Source organism: Vulpes vulpes, unplaced genomic scaffold (genome assembly GCF_048418805.1).
Source record: "Vulpes vulpes isolate BD-2025 unplaced genomic scaffold, VulVul3 u000000752, whole genome shotgun sequence".
Classification (NCBI taxonomy): Eukaryota; Metazoa; Chordata; class Mammalia; order Carnivora; family Canidae; genus Vulpes; species Vulpes vulpes.
Window position 1 is genome coordinate 44,622 of NW_027325835.1, and position 14,203 is coordinate 58,824.

At 70.4% G+C, this 14,203-nt stretch overlaps 1 protein-coding gene across 1 annotated transcript in view; it reads left to right on the forward strand.

Moving 5' to 3' along the window:
* LOC140597542 (uncharacterized) overlaps nt 1-12,344 on the forward strand; it is a gene marked incomplete at its 3' end in the record, with an annotated part of 55,764 nt that extends 43,420 nt beyond the window's left edge. The window contains exons 19-25 of the mRNA XM_072746423.1: nt 8,741-8,789; nt 9,563-9,683; nt 10,356-10,450; nt 10,671-10,736; nt 11,283-11,382; nt 11,653-11,805; nt 12,108-12,344. Of these exons, the coding sequence (XP_072602524.1) occupies nt 8,741-8,789; nt 9,563-9,683; nt 10,356-10,450; nt 10,671-10,736; nt 11,283-11,382; nt 11,653-11,805; nt 12,108-12,344 (821 nt within the window). The remainder of the gene's footprint in view (nt 1-8,740; nt 8,790-9,562; nt 9,684-10,355; nt 10,451-10,670; nt 10,737-11,282; nt 11,383-11,652; nt 11,806-12,107) is intronic.
* Between the last annotated feature and the right edge of the window lie 1,859 nt (nt 12,345-14,203).

The window sequence follows — 14,203 nt, forward strand, 5'->3', positions numbered from 1 at the left end:
TAAACCCTATCAAAATGCCCCCAGCATTTCTCACAGAGCTAAGATAAATGATCTTCAACTTTGCATGGAACCTCAAAAGACCCCAGACAGGCGAAGCAGCCTTGCAAAAGAAAAGCAAAGTAGGAAGCTTCACATCGCTAGATTTCCAGTTATGTCACAAAACTGTTGTGATGAAGACAGTACGGTCCTGGCACGACAACGGACACACAGACCGAGAGAACAGAGCAGACCTCCCAGAAATGAACCCACAACTATGTCGTCGTTTAATCCTTGATAAAGCTGGAAAGAATATCCAGTGGGGAAAAAAATCTACAAATGGTGTTGGAAAAACTGGATAGACACAAGCCAAAGAATGAAATTTCTAGTTTTTGATTTTACTTTTGTGTGTGGCTAAATTCCTAGAAAATATATAACCTACCAAAACTGACACATAGAGAAGTAGAAAATTTGAATAGACCAATTCTCAGGGAAGCTGTTGAGTAATAGAAAAAAAATTCCCAAAACGCAGAAGTCCACGACCAGATGGCTTCATGAGTGAATTCTATGAAACATTTAAAGAAGTATTAAAGCCTAGAAAGAGTATTATGCTAAGCACAATATGCCAACCCTAACCCTAACCCTAACCCTGACCCTGACCCTGACCCTGACCCTGACCCTGACCCGGAAGCCTCCCCGCGATTCCTGAGGAGGCCGGGCCCCTGTGGGCGTGGACGCGACCCCCACACGGCTGTTTCCCGTCTGTTGACTACGTGGGACTCCCAGCGCTGAGAGGGCACCTCCGTGGCTTGTTCCTGCTCTCGGGGGAGACGATTTCAGGTCGTCACCCTCGGGGATGACGTCAGCTGCGGGCCCTCCTACGCGGCCTCTCCTCTGTTGACAGACCTTTCCTAAAACCCCCTGTGCTTTTCATGCTTTGTTCTGTCAAATGCGTTTTCTGCGACTCTTGAGGGGATCGTCTCCTTTCTCTTTGTTTTTGTTGTTTTTTTTAAAGATTTTATTTATATATCCTTGAGAGACACCGAGAGACGAGAGAGAGAGAGAGAGAGAGAGAGAGAGAGAGAGAGAGGCAGAGACACGGGCAGAGGGAGAAGAAGGCTCCGTGCAGGGAGCCCGATGTGGGACTCGATCCCGGGACTCCAGGATCACGCCCTGGGCCGAAGGGAAGGCAGGCGCTGAAGCGCTGAGCCCCGCCGCCCCCCTCCGCCCCGGGCCGCCCCATGTCCTTTCTCTGGTTAACGGGATGGATCGTGCTGAGTGATCAGAGGGGCCGCGGGGGGCAGGTGGGCAACGTGGATGAACAAATAGGGAAAGCTACAAGCGTGTGGTTCTAAATAAAGGAATCCCGGAAATTTAGAAAGTACGGCCTGGCAATAGAGTCAGGACCGTGGGGACAACTCGGTACGGGGACAGACGGTGACGCCGCTTCTCGCGGGGAGAGCTGAGCGAGGCACAGAATTGTCAAGTCGCCAGCTGTAGCCCTGAAACTACTGTCCCCTTGGGTGTCGACGGCACTTCAATAGATACCAAGGAAAAGGGGTTTCCGGTGGGAATCCCGGTGGGTCCGTGAAAGGCATTTACACGGTCGTGACGCACACGAAGGCGCCTCTGCAGAGGGGATCCAGATGCTCACGTGTCTTCATGTTAATGTTTAGAAGATGTACTTGGGAGACGGTGCGGGGGGCAGGGGCGGAGGGACAGGGGGAACCTGGAGCGGACTCCTCACCCACCGGAGACCGAGCCCCACCCGAGGCTCCACGCCACAACCTGGAGATCCTGGCTTGAGCCAAACTCAAGAGTCGACGTGGAACCGACGGACGGAACCACCCAGGAGCCCCTCAAATGCTCCTAACTGCAACCCCACGCTGTGAACCCTGGGGGGCGGAGGGGGGCATCTGTGACCCCCAGTCTGCCTTGAAGGGCGGGAGGCCTGCAGGGCCCGAGGATGGGAACTGAGGATGCGGGAGGCTGCCTGCATCGCCTTCCCGCCCGGCGTGGGGACAGGACCCTCCCCCGGGACCCTCGGCCACCAGGGTGAGGGCTGAGTGCTGATTGGACCCCGCCTGCCCACAGTGATGATGCGGGACCCCGCTCTGGGCGGAACTGTGGTGCCCCCGGGTTCCACCGCTGCCTGGTGCCCACTCTGCGTCCGCAGACCTTCGGAGGCACCGGTGCTCCGGATCTGGCTCGCAGCGACCCGACTCTCCTGCTCTCCCCAGTAGCCCAGGACTCGTCTCTCCTCAGTACCCCCACCCTCCCACTCTCCCCAGTACCCCGCTACTCCCACTCTCCCCAGTACCCCCACCCTCCCACTCTCCCCAGTACCCCCACCCTCCCACTCTCCCCAGTACCCCGCTACTCCCACTCTCCCCAGTACCCCCACCCTCCCACTCTCCCCAGTACCCCAGTGCATAAAGAGGAGGCGCCCACACAGCGACAGGTCACAGGTGAGTGGCAGCTGATCCCTGATCCCCGCGGGCCACAGTGGGGCCTGTGGATCCGGGTGGGGGCACAGGCCTCCCGCGCTGGGGTCCACAACACCCCGACCCCCATGCGATGACCGTGAGCAGCTCCCACAGCCCTTCCACAGCCCCACGGGGTGAGAGCGGCCACCCTGCTGCCCCCGTCCAGGGAAGGAGGCTGCAGTCGGAACTCAGGCAGCTCCCCCGGGACCCCCGCTCCCCTGTAAGCCCTCTGCTGTGCAGGCACCCAAGCCATGACCTTTCCAGCATGTCCTAGACGCATGGACCCCGACAGGGGTGACCGTCACCCCCCCATCCCGCCCTGTGCCCGCTGGGTCCCCCTGGCCCGTGAGCAGGCTTGCTCTTCAGGCTCCAAAGAACGTGGAGTCCCTCGTGCTCCCCCAGGGCCCCCCTCAGGCTATTCACACATCGCTGCCCTCAGGGTGGGGAGTTCGGTCGCACTCTTGCTGGCATCAGGTTTTAGTTTTGATGAAGTCCAGTCCGTCGCTTTCTCCCCTTGGTCGTGTGCTTGTGGAATCTCGGAGAAACCTTCCATTCCCGCCCCCCCCGCCCCCCCAAGCCCGCAGGGACACTCGCTGGCCGGCCCACCCACCACCATCTCTGCGCCGGCCCCGGGCTGGGAGACGTCACCCCCGAGCATCAGGTGGGCAGTTCCCCGGAGCCCCTGGGTCCCCCGCCCGTGTGCTCCTGATACCGGGGTGGGAGCGCTCTGTGACCCCAGCGTGACGGCGTGCCCTGGGACAGTGGCTGGGAAGGTGGACTGTCGGTGGGCGACGGACAGACAGACAGGCAGCGAGGGCCCGTGTGTGATGCCTGTGCCCCTCGGGGCTACGGGGTTGTCTCCGGCTCCGGTCAGACAGAGGGGCGCCCGCCCACGGGGAGCACCCGGACGCATGTGTCCTCGGAAGGTTCTCACGCGCCGTCATCCTTGGATGTGTTTGGATTGCAGCACGATGCAGGAGGACCCGGAGACCCTGCTGGCCTTGCAAAGGGCCAATATCGTGGCCCAGTACCATCAGGTGAGGCCCAGAAGGGACCATAGACACTACACACCCACGACAGGGGGGACCGTACCTGCAAGAGCAGGTGAGGCTCAAGAGGGGATCAGAGCCAAGGATGAGCCAGGTCAGCCCAGGCAAGGACCACAGTCACCAGGAACAAGTGAGACCCTGGGGATGGTCCCGGTGTCAGTAGCAACTAAGGGTCCATCCTGGATCCTCGTCATTGGTAGCGGAGGAGCCCAGGCACCAGGTACAGGTGAGGCCCGGGTGGGGACCAGAGTCACCAGGTCCAGATGAAGACCACAGCTACCAGGTCCAGGTGAGCCCAGGTGGGGACCAGAGTCACCAGGTTCAGGTGAGGCCAAGGTGGGGACCACAGTCGCAGATCCACATGAGGCTCAGGTGGAGACCAGAGTCACCTGGGTGAAGCCCAGTTGGGGACTAGAGTCACCAGGCCTGGGTGAGGGCCAGGTAGGGATCAGAGTCACCAGGTCAAGTGAGGCCCAGGTGGGGACCACAGTCGCCGGGTCCGGGTGAGGCCCAGGGGGGGATCGTCACTGATAGACAGAAGCAGGTGAGGCTGCCAGGCTGCGCCCACTCTGGCGCCCGGCCAATCTCAGAGGGTCGGCGCTCCCTCAGGATCCAGGGGAGGGAGGAGCCCTTCTGCTCCCTCCTGTCTCTGTCCCCACTCCCCTGCTCTGATCGGTCCCCACCACGGAGCCCCCCTCTGTTGCAGGCGCCCCAAGCAGGGTCTCCGCAGGACCTGTCACTGTGCAAGGTCGCCGACCACCAGGGCTTTCTGCAGTGAGTCCCCTGGACACCCCTCATCCATCCCAGGGCGGGTGGCCTTTGCAGGAACACCTCTCTGGAGGCTGACCCCCCCGCCCCCAGGTCGGGACCTGGTCCCCTGGAGCCCTCTGAGGGCCATGTCTGCGCTGGGTTGCAGCTGAGACACCCCGGAGGCCGACCCGGGACGTGGGCAGGAAGGGAGCTGGGCCCGGGGGAGGCCCCTGGACACTCAGAGGAGGGGCCCCCACGCCTGCTTTGGGCAGGCCCAGGTGTCAGCCTGCTGCATCCGGGGGTGGTGGTGGGGTGGGGTGTCCAGTCCCTTCAGCAGGGGATCCCGCCCGTGAGGGGCTCTGGGGCCGGGGCGTGCTCTCCGTAGGGGGACGGCCTGGTCTGGGCCGAGTCCGCAGGGGTGCTCTCGCCCACACCCGAAGGCTTTTGCGGGGCTGCAGGTGGATGCCGGGGACCAGGCCAGCGCAGGGAGGGGGGGGGGGGCCGCAGAGGGAGGCCCCGACCAGGCAGGAGGAGGCAAGAGGAGGAGGGGGCTGCCCTGGGCGGGAAGGAGGGAGGGGACAGCCCAGTGGCCTAGGTCGCAGGGGACGAGGCTGATGGGTCAACAGCCCCACGAGAACCTGACGGACGCTGGAGACCCCAGGTGGGGCCCCCTCGGCCCTGCTCACGGCCCAGTGTCTGCTGGGATGGCTCAGGGGTGGTCGTGCTCAGGGGCTCCGACAGGACGGGAGGTGAAATGGGCCAGGGTGGCAGAGGGGACAGCAGAGAGGGGAGCCCGGGGACAGCAGGGGGACGGCCAGGGGGCAGGGGGAGGCCGGCTGGACGCTGGGCAGTCAGGCCCTGGGGAGGCGGGGGGACCTCAGCGGGACGGTCACGGGGCACCCGGGCCACGCTGACAGCTCTCGGGCTGGTCCATCGAGGAGGGGGGCAGGTCACCCCCTGGGGGCGCCGAGGGGTCCCCGCCCAGCCCACCACCGGCAAACACCCTCCTCAGACCCCCCAGACGCCGCCCCCGCCCGCCCTCAGGCCGCTGGCAGCCCCTGCCCTCCCCGGGGGAGCCCTGCCCTCCCCAGGACGCTGGGTGCAGACGGGGTGTGTGTGTGTGTGTGTGTGTGGCTGTGGGGCCGGGGCCTCAGGGCTCTGCGTCTCCTGCCTTCCAGGGACAGGGAGCTGCCCGACCCCAGCCCCCGCGAGGCCAAGGTGAGAGCCCGTCCTGGGCCCCGGGCAGGACGTGGGGGGGAGCTGGGGCCAGCTGTCTGCACCGCGTCCCCCAGGACATCCCCGGGCGTCTCCCCAGTCCCCCGTCCCAGCGCTGCACGGGCCGCCGGGAACGCACCCGAGACCCGGAGCCGCGGTCCGCGGGGGGCCCTGTGCCTTCCTGGCTCCTCCGGGTCCCGCGGGGCACTGGACGCGGCCCGAGCGCCCACCTCCCGCGGCGGGAGCCTCACCTGCGGCCCCCGCCTGTCCTCTCCCAGAAACTCCGCCAGGAGACCCGGCGCGCGGACAAATGGATAAAAATGCTCAAGCGATGGGACCACTACCTCCCCAGCGAGAAGGTGGGGCGCTGGGTGCCCCCGAGGGCTCTCCGTCCTGACGGGGCTGGGGGGCCGCCCTCAGTGTCCTCCTGCCCCGTCCTCGGGGGAGCCCCCTGCCTGGGGAGAGTCTGCTGGGAGCCCGGGCCTCCCTCCCCAGGCCCCGGGACGGCGGTGGGGGAGCGTCAGGTCGGGGCCAGGGTCCCTGCTCCTCGCGGGGGACGGGGGGGGGGGGGGGGCCCAGATCCAGGGAGACCCAGCCTCTCTGCAGACACCCTGGAGCCGACGCCGGAACCTTCTAGATGCCTCGTGTTCCCTGGGCTCCAAGGGGCCGCCCTGGGCCCCTCTCACCAGCACTGCCTTCCTCCCCGCAGCTGCGACGCCGGGTGTACAAGGGGGTCCCGCCCCAGGTGCGGGGACAGGTGTGGCTGCGATTGCTGAACGTCGACCAGGTTAAGGCCAGCAATGCCGGGAAATACCAGGTGGGACCCGACCCGTCTACTCCCCGTGGACCCTCGGTCCCCTCCCTGCCCAGGGCTGACCCTCCGTGACCCCTCCCCACCCGGGCTGATCCTCCACGTCCCCTCCCTGTCCAGGGCTGACCCTCAGTCCCCTCCCCGCCCACGACAGCTGGGCACAGGCCCTCACGCAGGCCCCGCGGGCACGGTGGGCACTCCCGCCGTCCCCGGCCTCCCAGGGGAAGGGTGGAGGTTCCTGCAGGACACACTCCCGTGGTGGCCCCGGGGCTCCCTGCCCAGGACGGCAGCTGCTGACAGGTCGGGGTCTGTGTCCCTGACGCCGGCTCCTCCTCCCGGGGTCTCCCCGCAGGCAATGAAGGAGGCGGCCCTGGTCTCCTCCCGGGACATCGTGCAGATCGACCTGGACGTCAACCGCACGTTCCGCAGTCACACCATGTTCTGGGACCGCTACGGGGTCGGGTGAGGCTGCTGGGCCAGCGGGGTTCGGGGGTCGGGGGCCCGGCCTGGGAGAGGCCCGGGGGCTTCTGTGCTGGGGACACGGGGTCTCCGAGGCCGGGGGGAGCGACGGCAGCAAACAACACACTGCCACGTGGTAGGGTGCTGGGGATGACCCCCGTGCCCCCAACCCCAGGGTCTCGGGGATGGGGAGGCCGCAGGACGGGGCCTCCAGGGGTCACCGTCTGAGCTGAACCCCAAGGGGGTGAGGGGCGGCCCCGTGAAGAGCAGGGGGCCGGGGTGGGGGCGTGGGGGGCACGAAGGGGACCTGGGGCCAGGGTGCATGGCCGCGGCTGGACCGGGACACGTGGACCCGACGAGGGTCGGACAGGTCAGGGTGACACCCACCCTCCGGTGCTTTATGTACTTCTGAATTCTGGGCATTTTGTTTTAGACAATTTGCACTTGGTGAGCACACACGGCATGACGCCGCCCCCCCCCCCCCCCCCCCCCCGCCCCAGACGCCGCCCCGGTCCAGGCAGGCCCTGCGCGGAGCACACGGGGCCCCAGGGGCAGGGGCAGGGGTCACAGCAAACCCCAGACTGGGGTCGCCTTTATCTGTAGACGTCTCCGTGTGCACCTTAGAGAAGGGGGTGCCCTGTGTCCGCAGCCCCCCACCCCATCCCCTCACCCACCGCCCCCACGCCATCCCCCTGCATCACCCCCCACGCCATCCCCCACAACCCCAGACCCCCACCCCTACACTATCGGTCCCGCCCCCACCCCCACCCCACCCCACCCCACCCCCACGAGGACGCGGTGCAGCTGCCCCCTGTGGGACATGCTCAGCCTCCCCGGCCACCTTGGGGTTCTCTGGACGGCCTGCTCCCGTCAGAAGCCCGGGTGTCCCGCAGAGTCCCCAGGGGCCGCGGGGAGGTGGGGAAGGCAGGGAGCCCCCCGACAGGGGCTTGCAGGTGGGTGGAGCATAGGGTGCAGCTACCTGTGTGTGCAGCGGGCGGGGTGTGTGGGAGCCCGGGACCCCTGGGGTGACCTGCAGGGGCGCCAGGGGCGGGGCTGGGGAGACGCCAGGCATGGGTGGCTGGGCTTCCCGGGCGGGCCGCTCGGACCGTCTCCCCACGAGAACTCGGTGCTCCTCCCTGCAGGGAACCTGCTGCCCCCCGGGGCCCCCGCGGCCCTCAGAGCGCGGCCGGGTCAGGCTGACCTGTGACCCCCGGCCCGGGGGGAGCCGGCCTCCAGCAGCCCGGGCCCGGGGGCCGCGGAGCCGGGGTGCAGACTCAGGCCGCCGTGCGGGGGGCATCGGGCGGCTCCTGGCAGCGCTGAGGGGGCCGCACCCCGTACCCCCCCGTGCTCAGATAGTGACCCCAGGGGTTCGCAGCCTGTATCGGGGTCACACCTGCACGACGTTCCCTGCTCTCCTCACGGCGGCTCAGACCTGGAGCCCCGAGATGCTCTGGGATGGGCGGGCCCGGGGTGCCCCCCACAGAGTCCAGCCCAGGGACACCTGGGAAGACCTGGGGGTGCGCTCAGGGCCACGGATGCCCCGGCTGCGTGGGCTCGGGGCAGGGGTCACGTGGGGCTGGTGGTGTTCCCGGGACACGGGGCCGGGCCAGGCCAGGGCAGCGGAGGAGAGGCGTCAGGGGCTGCGGGGACCGGGGCAGGGGGAGCGCTGGCTCCCATGGGGGCGTGCGGGGGGGGGGGGGGGCCGCTCCAGGGCTGGAGGCCCGGGGCGCTGGCGGCGCTGGGGGAGCCCGGAGCTGCACACCCCACGGCGGGAGCCGCTCGGAGGCGTCGGACACCCCAGGGTGCACTGAACCCCCGGCACGCTGCACGTGTGAGGTCGCCGCCTGTCCCCGTGCGCAGACCTGACCCCGGAGATCGGCCCCCGCGGAGGGGCCCTGCGGGCCGCGGGGCCTGCGGGGCCGGTGTCGGCACCTCGGCGGCCTCGCTGGGCGGGGGCTGACTGAGCAGAGCCCCCCGCTGTCCCCCCCTCCTAGGCAGCGAGCCCTGTTCTGCGTACTGGCAGCCTACTCGCTGTACGACACGGTGAGTGTCCCTGCCCCCGCCTCCTGCCCCGCGGGCGGCCTTGTCCTGAGTGGTGGTGACCAGCGGGACTCACAGTTATGGCCCCGGCTCCACGGCCCCCGAGATGCCGGGGAGGGTCTCTCTCCTCCGGGACGGGCAGGGGGCGGGGTGCAGACCTCCCAGGGGAGGCAGGGCCTGCGTGCCCGAGGGCCGGGGCTGCCCGGGGCCCCCGCGTGCACCGCGGCCGTCCTAGAGCTCGGGTCTGGACCCTGACAGACGGCACTACCGACGAGAGCCCGGGCGGGGAAGGCTCCCACTCCCCCGAAGGGAACGAGGCCGAGGCGCCCAGGAGGCCGCCCCCTTCCACGGCGCATTCCAGAAGGGTCCCCGAGGACCCCAGCTCACACGCTCCCCGGCCCCGCGGGGTGTCCTGGCCCAGCTCCCCTCGTGGGACCTGCCAGGGGCCACAGTCAGGCCCCCCCACCCCCCCGCCGACCTGCCCTCTGGGGGGTCTCCAGACCTGGCGGGTCCCCTACAGCCTGGCACAGCTCACGGAGGCCCCTCCTGCTGGCCTGAGGACGGGGGTCCTGGCACGGCGGCCGCAGGGCTCGGTAGCGGGGCCCGGGGTGCTCGCGCCCCAGCTGGTCCGGGTGGCCCTCACCTGCTCCCCCGCCCTCTGGGAGCCCCCTCCGGGAGCCCGGGCTGGGAGGGAGCCGGGGGAGCCTGACGCCCGCGGGGAGGGCTCAGAGGGGGCCTCGGGGCGCACGCCCTCCGTGGGGCTCTGGCTCTTGCAGGAGGTGGGCTACTGCCAGGGCATGAGCGAGATCGCGGCCGTCCTCCTCATGTTCCTGCCCGAGGAGGACGCCTTCTGGGCGCTGGCCCAGCTGATGGTGGGCGACCGGCACTCCATGCACGGTAGGGGCCCGCCGGGGAGCTCAGGAGGGCCTCCCTGCAGGCTGCTGCACCGGGGGGCAGGCGGGGACCCCCCAGCTCGCCCCCCCACGGGCAAGGGCCCCGCCTCCCCGGTGGCCTCGGGGTCCCGGAGCCACGGCCACCCGCCCCACCGTCTGCAGGCCAGGCACGCACTCCCGTTGCTCCCCCAGCCTCCCGCCGGGCTGCCGGCTTGTCCCCCAGGCCCCCCTGCCAGCCCACGGCCACACGGGGCCCAGGGGGCAGCGTCTCCCCCTCCCGGGGGCCCCCAGCCTCACTCCCAAGCCCCACCCACAGCAGAGGGCCGTGCACGCCCATCACCCTCCCCGTGGCCTGCACCCGCTGCCCCTCGGGGCTGGGGACCCGCCTGTCCCCGCGGCGGCCCCCGCAGGAGAGAGGGTGCTGGGTCAGCCGGGCCCGGTCCTCAGCCCCCAGCCCACGCCCCGCGGGGTCTCTGTGAGGACGAGGGTCCCCGGGCCCCGCGCCCCCGGCCTGGGAGGCAGGCCCTGCCCTCTGGGAAGAGCGGATCCAGCCAGGGCTCCGAGGGCGGTGGGCACACGGGGGTCAGGGCGTGGCGGGGAGGCCCCTGCCCCGACACCCCCCACCCCGCCTGGTGCAGGAGGAGGCCCTGACCGTGGGGGCCTGGGGCCTTCTCAGGCTTCTTCGTCCCGGGCTTCCCGAAGCTCCTCAGGTTCCAGAGACATCACGAGCGGGTCCTCCAAAGAGCTCTCCCGGACCTGAGGAAGCACATGGCGAGTGGGGGCGAGTGGGAGCTCCTGAGGCTCCGTCCCCGGAGCCCGGGGCAGGGGGTGGGGGGCATGGCCCTCCCTCCGAGCTGCCCAGAGTTGGGGTCACGTTCCTCCCCCTGGGGCCCGGGGGCGCCCTCGGGGCTGGGCTGGGCCGCGGGGAGCGCGTCCACCCGGCTCCAGGGGCCGCGGCGTGGGGCCTGAGCACCCCCTGCCCTCCCGCCAGGACGAGGAGCAGATGTCCACCGGCATCTACAGCCCCAAATGGTTTCTCCAGTGCTTCCTCGGCCGGGTGAGGCCCCCCCCCCGGGACCCCCGCTCCCGGACCTGCCCCCTGCCCCCGGGGAGGGCCCAGCTCAGCCCCACCCTCCAGACGAGCCAGGCCCGACCCCGGGGTCCTGAGGCTGAGGCTGAGGCTCGCAGCCCAGCCCGTCCTGGAGAAGCCCAGAGGGTCCCTGGACGAGGTCCCGGGGGGCGGCCCGTCTCTGCCTCAGCTCCCCCGGGGGAGGCCGGGTCAGCCCGGGGTGTGGACGGGCCCTCGGCCCATCGGGCGGCCAGCCTGGGGTCCTCTCGAGGCGTGGTGTCTGTCGTCAAGTGCGGGCAGAGTCTGTGCCCCCAGGGGTGCGGGAGGTGCTGGCCGGGGTCGGAACCCGGAGCGGCCGGGAGTCCCTGATCTCCCTGGGAGGAGGGCACGCACGGGGAGGCGGGGGGCGGGGGGGGGGCGCTGCGGGGCCTCGTCGCAGGCAGCCGGGGGCCAGATGGCAGGCCTAGCCTAGCCCCAGCCGAGCCCCCCAGGGGCCCTGCTCAGGCCGCTCCTCCCACCCCGCCGTCCCCCTAGACCCCCTTCTCGCTCACCCTGAAGCTGTGGGATGCCTACGTGTTGGATGGGGAGAGGGTGCTCACGGCCATGGCCTATACCATCCTCAAGGTGCACAGGAGTAAGTGAGCCCCCGGGAGCCCAGGTGTGCCGGGGGCGGGGGGCAGGGGCGGTGACCCTGGGCTCTGAGCAGCACCCAGACCTGGGGCGGGGGGACGGCGGGGCAGGCGGGTGCAGCGGGGCTCCCCGAGTGGAGCAGCGGGCAGGGGCCACCCCGGCCAGCGCACTGCCCGCGGCGCTCCTGGGCACAGCGGGACCCCAGCCGCTGGCCTGGGGGCCCCGGGGGCCCCAGGGCGGGGCCCTCTGGGTCTGACTCTCGCCCACCGCCCAGAGCGCCTCCTGAAGCTGCCCCTGGAAGGGCTCCGGGAGTTCCTCCAGGACTCTCTGGCCCAGCCCTGGGCCCTGGAGGACGAGGCCGTGCTGAGACACCTTCGGGCCTCCATGACCCAGCTCCGCAGGATGCGGTGCGACCTGCCCCCGCCAGGTGGGCTCAGGGCCCCGGCCCCTCCCGACTCGGCCTGCTGGGGCCGCCCACAGGGGACAGAGCCCCCGGGGCCCCCGTCCTCATCTCTGGGGCTCTCCTCTTCTGCTCCAGCCTCGGGGACCCCAGGCCAGGGCTGGGCGGGCGGGTACCCACTGCAGGGCCCGGGCAGCAGTGTGGGGGGCTGAGCACAGGGTCAGGCCGGGGGGGGGGGGGGGTCACGCGGGAGCCGTGAGGACCCCCGGGGCCCCCAGCGGGGGACACACAGCCTGCTGGAGACGCTGACCCCGTCGGCCTCTTTCCAGCGGGACCTGAGGAGTTCCCCACGAGGCCCCTGGGCCTGGAGCCAGTGTCCCCGGCGCCCGGGCCTCTCCTCCCTTCTCCGGCCTCTGAGCCACCGCCCAGGGTGGAGGAGCCGGCCTCCCCGGGCCCAGCCGCCCGGCCTGAGCCGCCCGGACCCCCTCCCGGCCAGGCCATCGTCCAACTTGCCCCCCAGCCCCGGCGGTGGAACTCCCTCCCCACCCTCCCGGGGCAACAAGGCGGTGCAGGCAGGCGGCCCCGGGACACGGCGGGCTTCAAGACAGAAAACGGGGTCTCCTTCCATTTGGCACCGGCCTGGGCCACCCCAGAGGCCCCGCGACGGACCGGGCCCTGGAGCACCCCCGGGACTCCCATCACGCGGTCCCCCCAGCCCCCTAGGGATGACGCTGTCGGGCCCAGGACACCCTTCCTGCCCCGCGGCCACTGCAGCTCGTGCCCCTCGCTGGGCAGTGACGGGCACAGCCAGGGCAGAGCCAGGGCGGCGCTGAGCCCGCTGCCCCGAGGCCCCGCACAGGCCCGGGACCCTCTGCCCCCCGCGTCCACGGGGCAGCTCGATGCTCGCGGGCCTCGGGGGCAGAGCGTGGCGGTGAGGGCGGGGGCCCGGAGGCTCCGGCCCGCCGTCACCGTGCCCTGCCTCGTCTCGCTGTGCCTCCCGGAGGGCGGCACCGCCCGCACGGGACACCAGCCCCTGACCCAGAGGGACCTGGGCTGGCCTGGCCCCGGGCTCTGTGGGGGCAGGGGCGACTCGAGCGCCTGCCCCAGGCCCAGCGCTAATGGGATCCAGCGCCCCGGGGCCCTGGCCAGGCCTGCGTTCTGGCCCCGGGCCGAGCGAGCCCTCTCACAGCAGGATGTGGCCTCCTGGGCCCTGGGCGTGCCCCACAGACCCAGGTCGCTGACCTAGGGCAGCCCTGGGGATCCCGGGACACCCCAGGGCAGGGCAGCGGGGGCAGGCCCGTGGGCCCCACCCACACCCCCACCCCCACCCACACCCACACGAGGAGGCAGGCTCCTCCACGCGCTGGGGCTCCAGCAGTCAGTCACCCGGCCCCAGGGGGCCCGAGGCCGGGGTCCAGCTGCCCTGCGGGGACCCAGCGCAGGAGCCCATGGGCCGCAGGTCCACGTCAGCCCTGCCGCCCCCAGAACCGCCTCTCACCGCCCCGACCTCAGGACACGCGCCCCCACCCGGAGTCGAGTCCGCACAGGCTCCCAGGCGGGGGACTCCAGCACCCGCACCCCTGCGGGATTCCCGCTTTCCTCTAAGGACAGGAAGGTCTCCCAGGGGAAGGCGCGCACCCTCGGCTCTGAGCCCCTGTTTGCTGTTGCAAGTTCAATAAAGTGTTGTTGTGTGAGAGGGCACGGCCGGCTCGTTTCTGCGTCTCCCGGAGCTCTGTGCACGGGGTGCGGAGACACCCCCAGAGAGGAGGAGGGGGCGCCGCCCAGGCCCCGACCAGCCCCTGCGGGGGCGCCGCCAGGCACACACAGCTGACGTCCCCACGTGCCTTCCCGGGGCGGCCAGACGCCAGGGTCAGGACCCCGCAGACTCTACTGCGACTCAGCCTGCGCCCGCGGCCAGGACGGGCCCTGGGACAGAGTGACAGCCGGGGAGCCTCAGGTCACCAGGGTCTGTGCTAAGCGCCCTGGGAGGTCTGTGCCCCCTCTGTCCAGGGGGCCTGGGCTGCCCGGGCTCCGGGGCGCTTCCTCCCCTCCCCGCCCCGGGCCTGTGCGCCTGGGGCACAGAGGGCCCGCGGGGCGGTCAGCGTGGCCCCGGAGCGGACGTCAGGACAGCAGGCCCTTGCAGCTCTCACACCTGGGCCACCCTCACCGGGCGGGCTCAGCGTGCACACCCGGTGCTGCTGGATCCCTCGCACCAGAGTGTGGAGGGCACCCTGCACGCCCTGGAGAGTAGGGGCTGGGTGAGCGCGGGGCTCGGCCTGGGGGCAGGCAGCGCAGGGGACCGAGGGACCCCGGCCCCGTCCCCACCCCGACTCCCACACACACACACACACACACACACACACAGGCAGCCCCAGGGCTCCCCCCACGGGCAGCCGGCCCCTCAGGAGCTCCCCCCAGGGCGGCC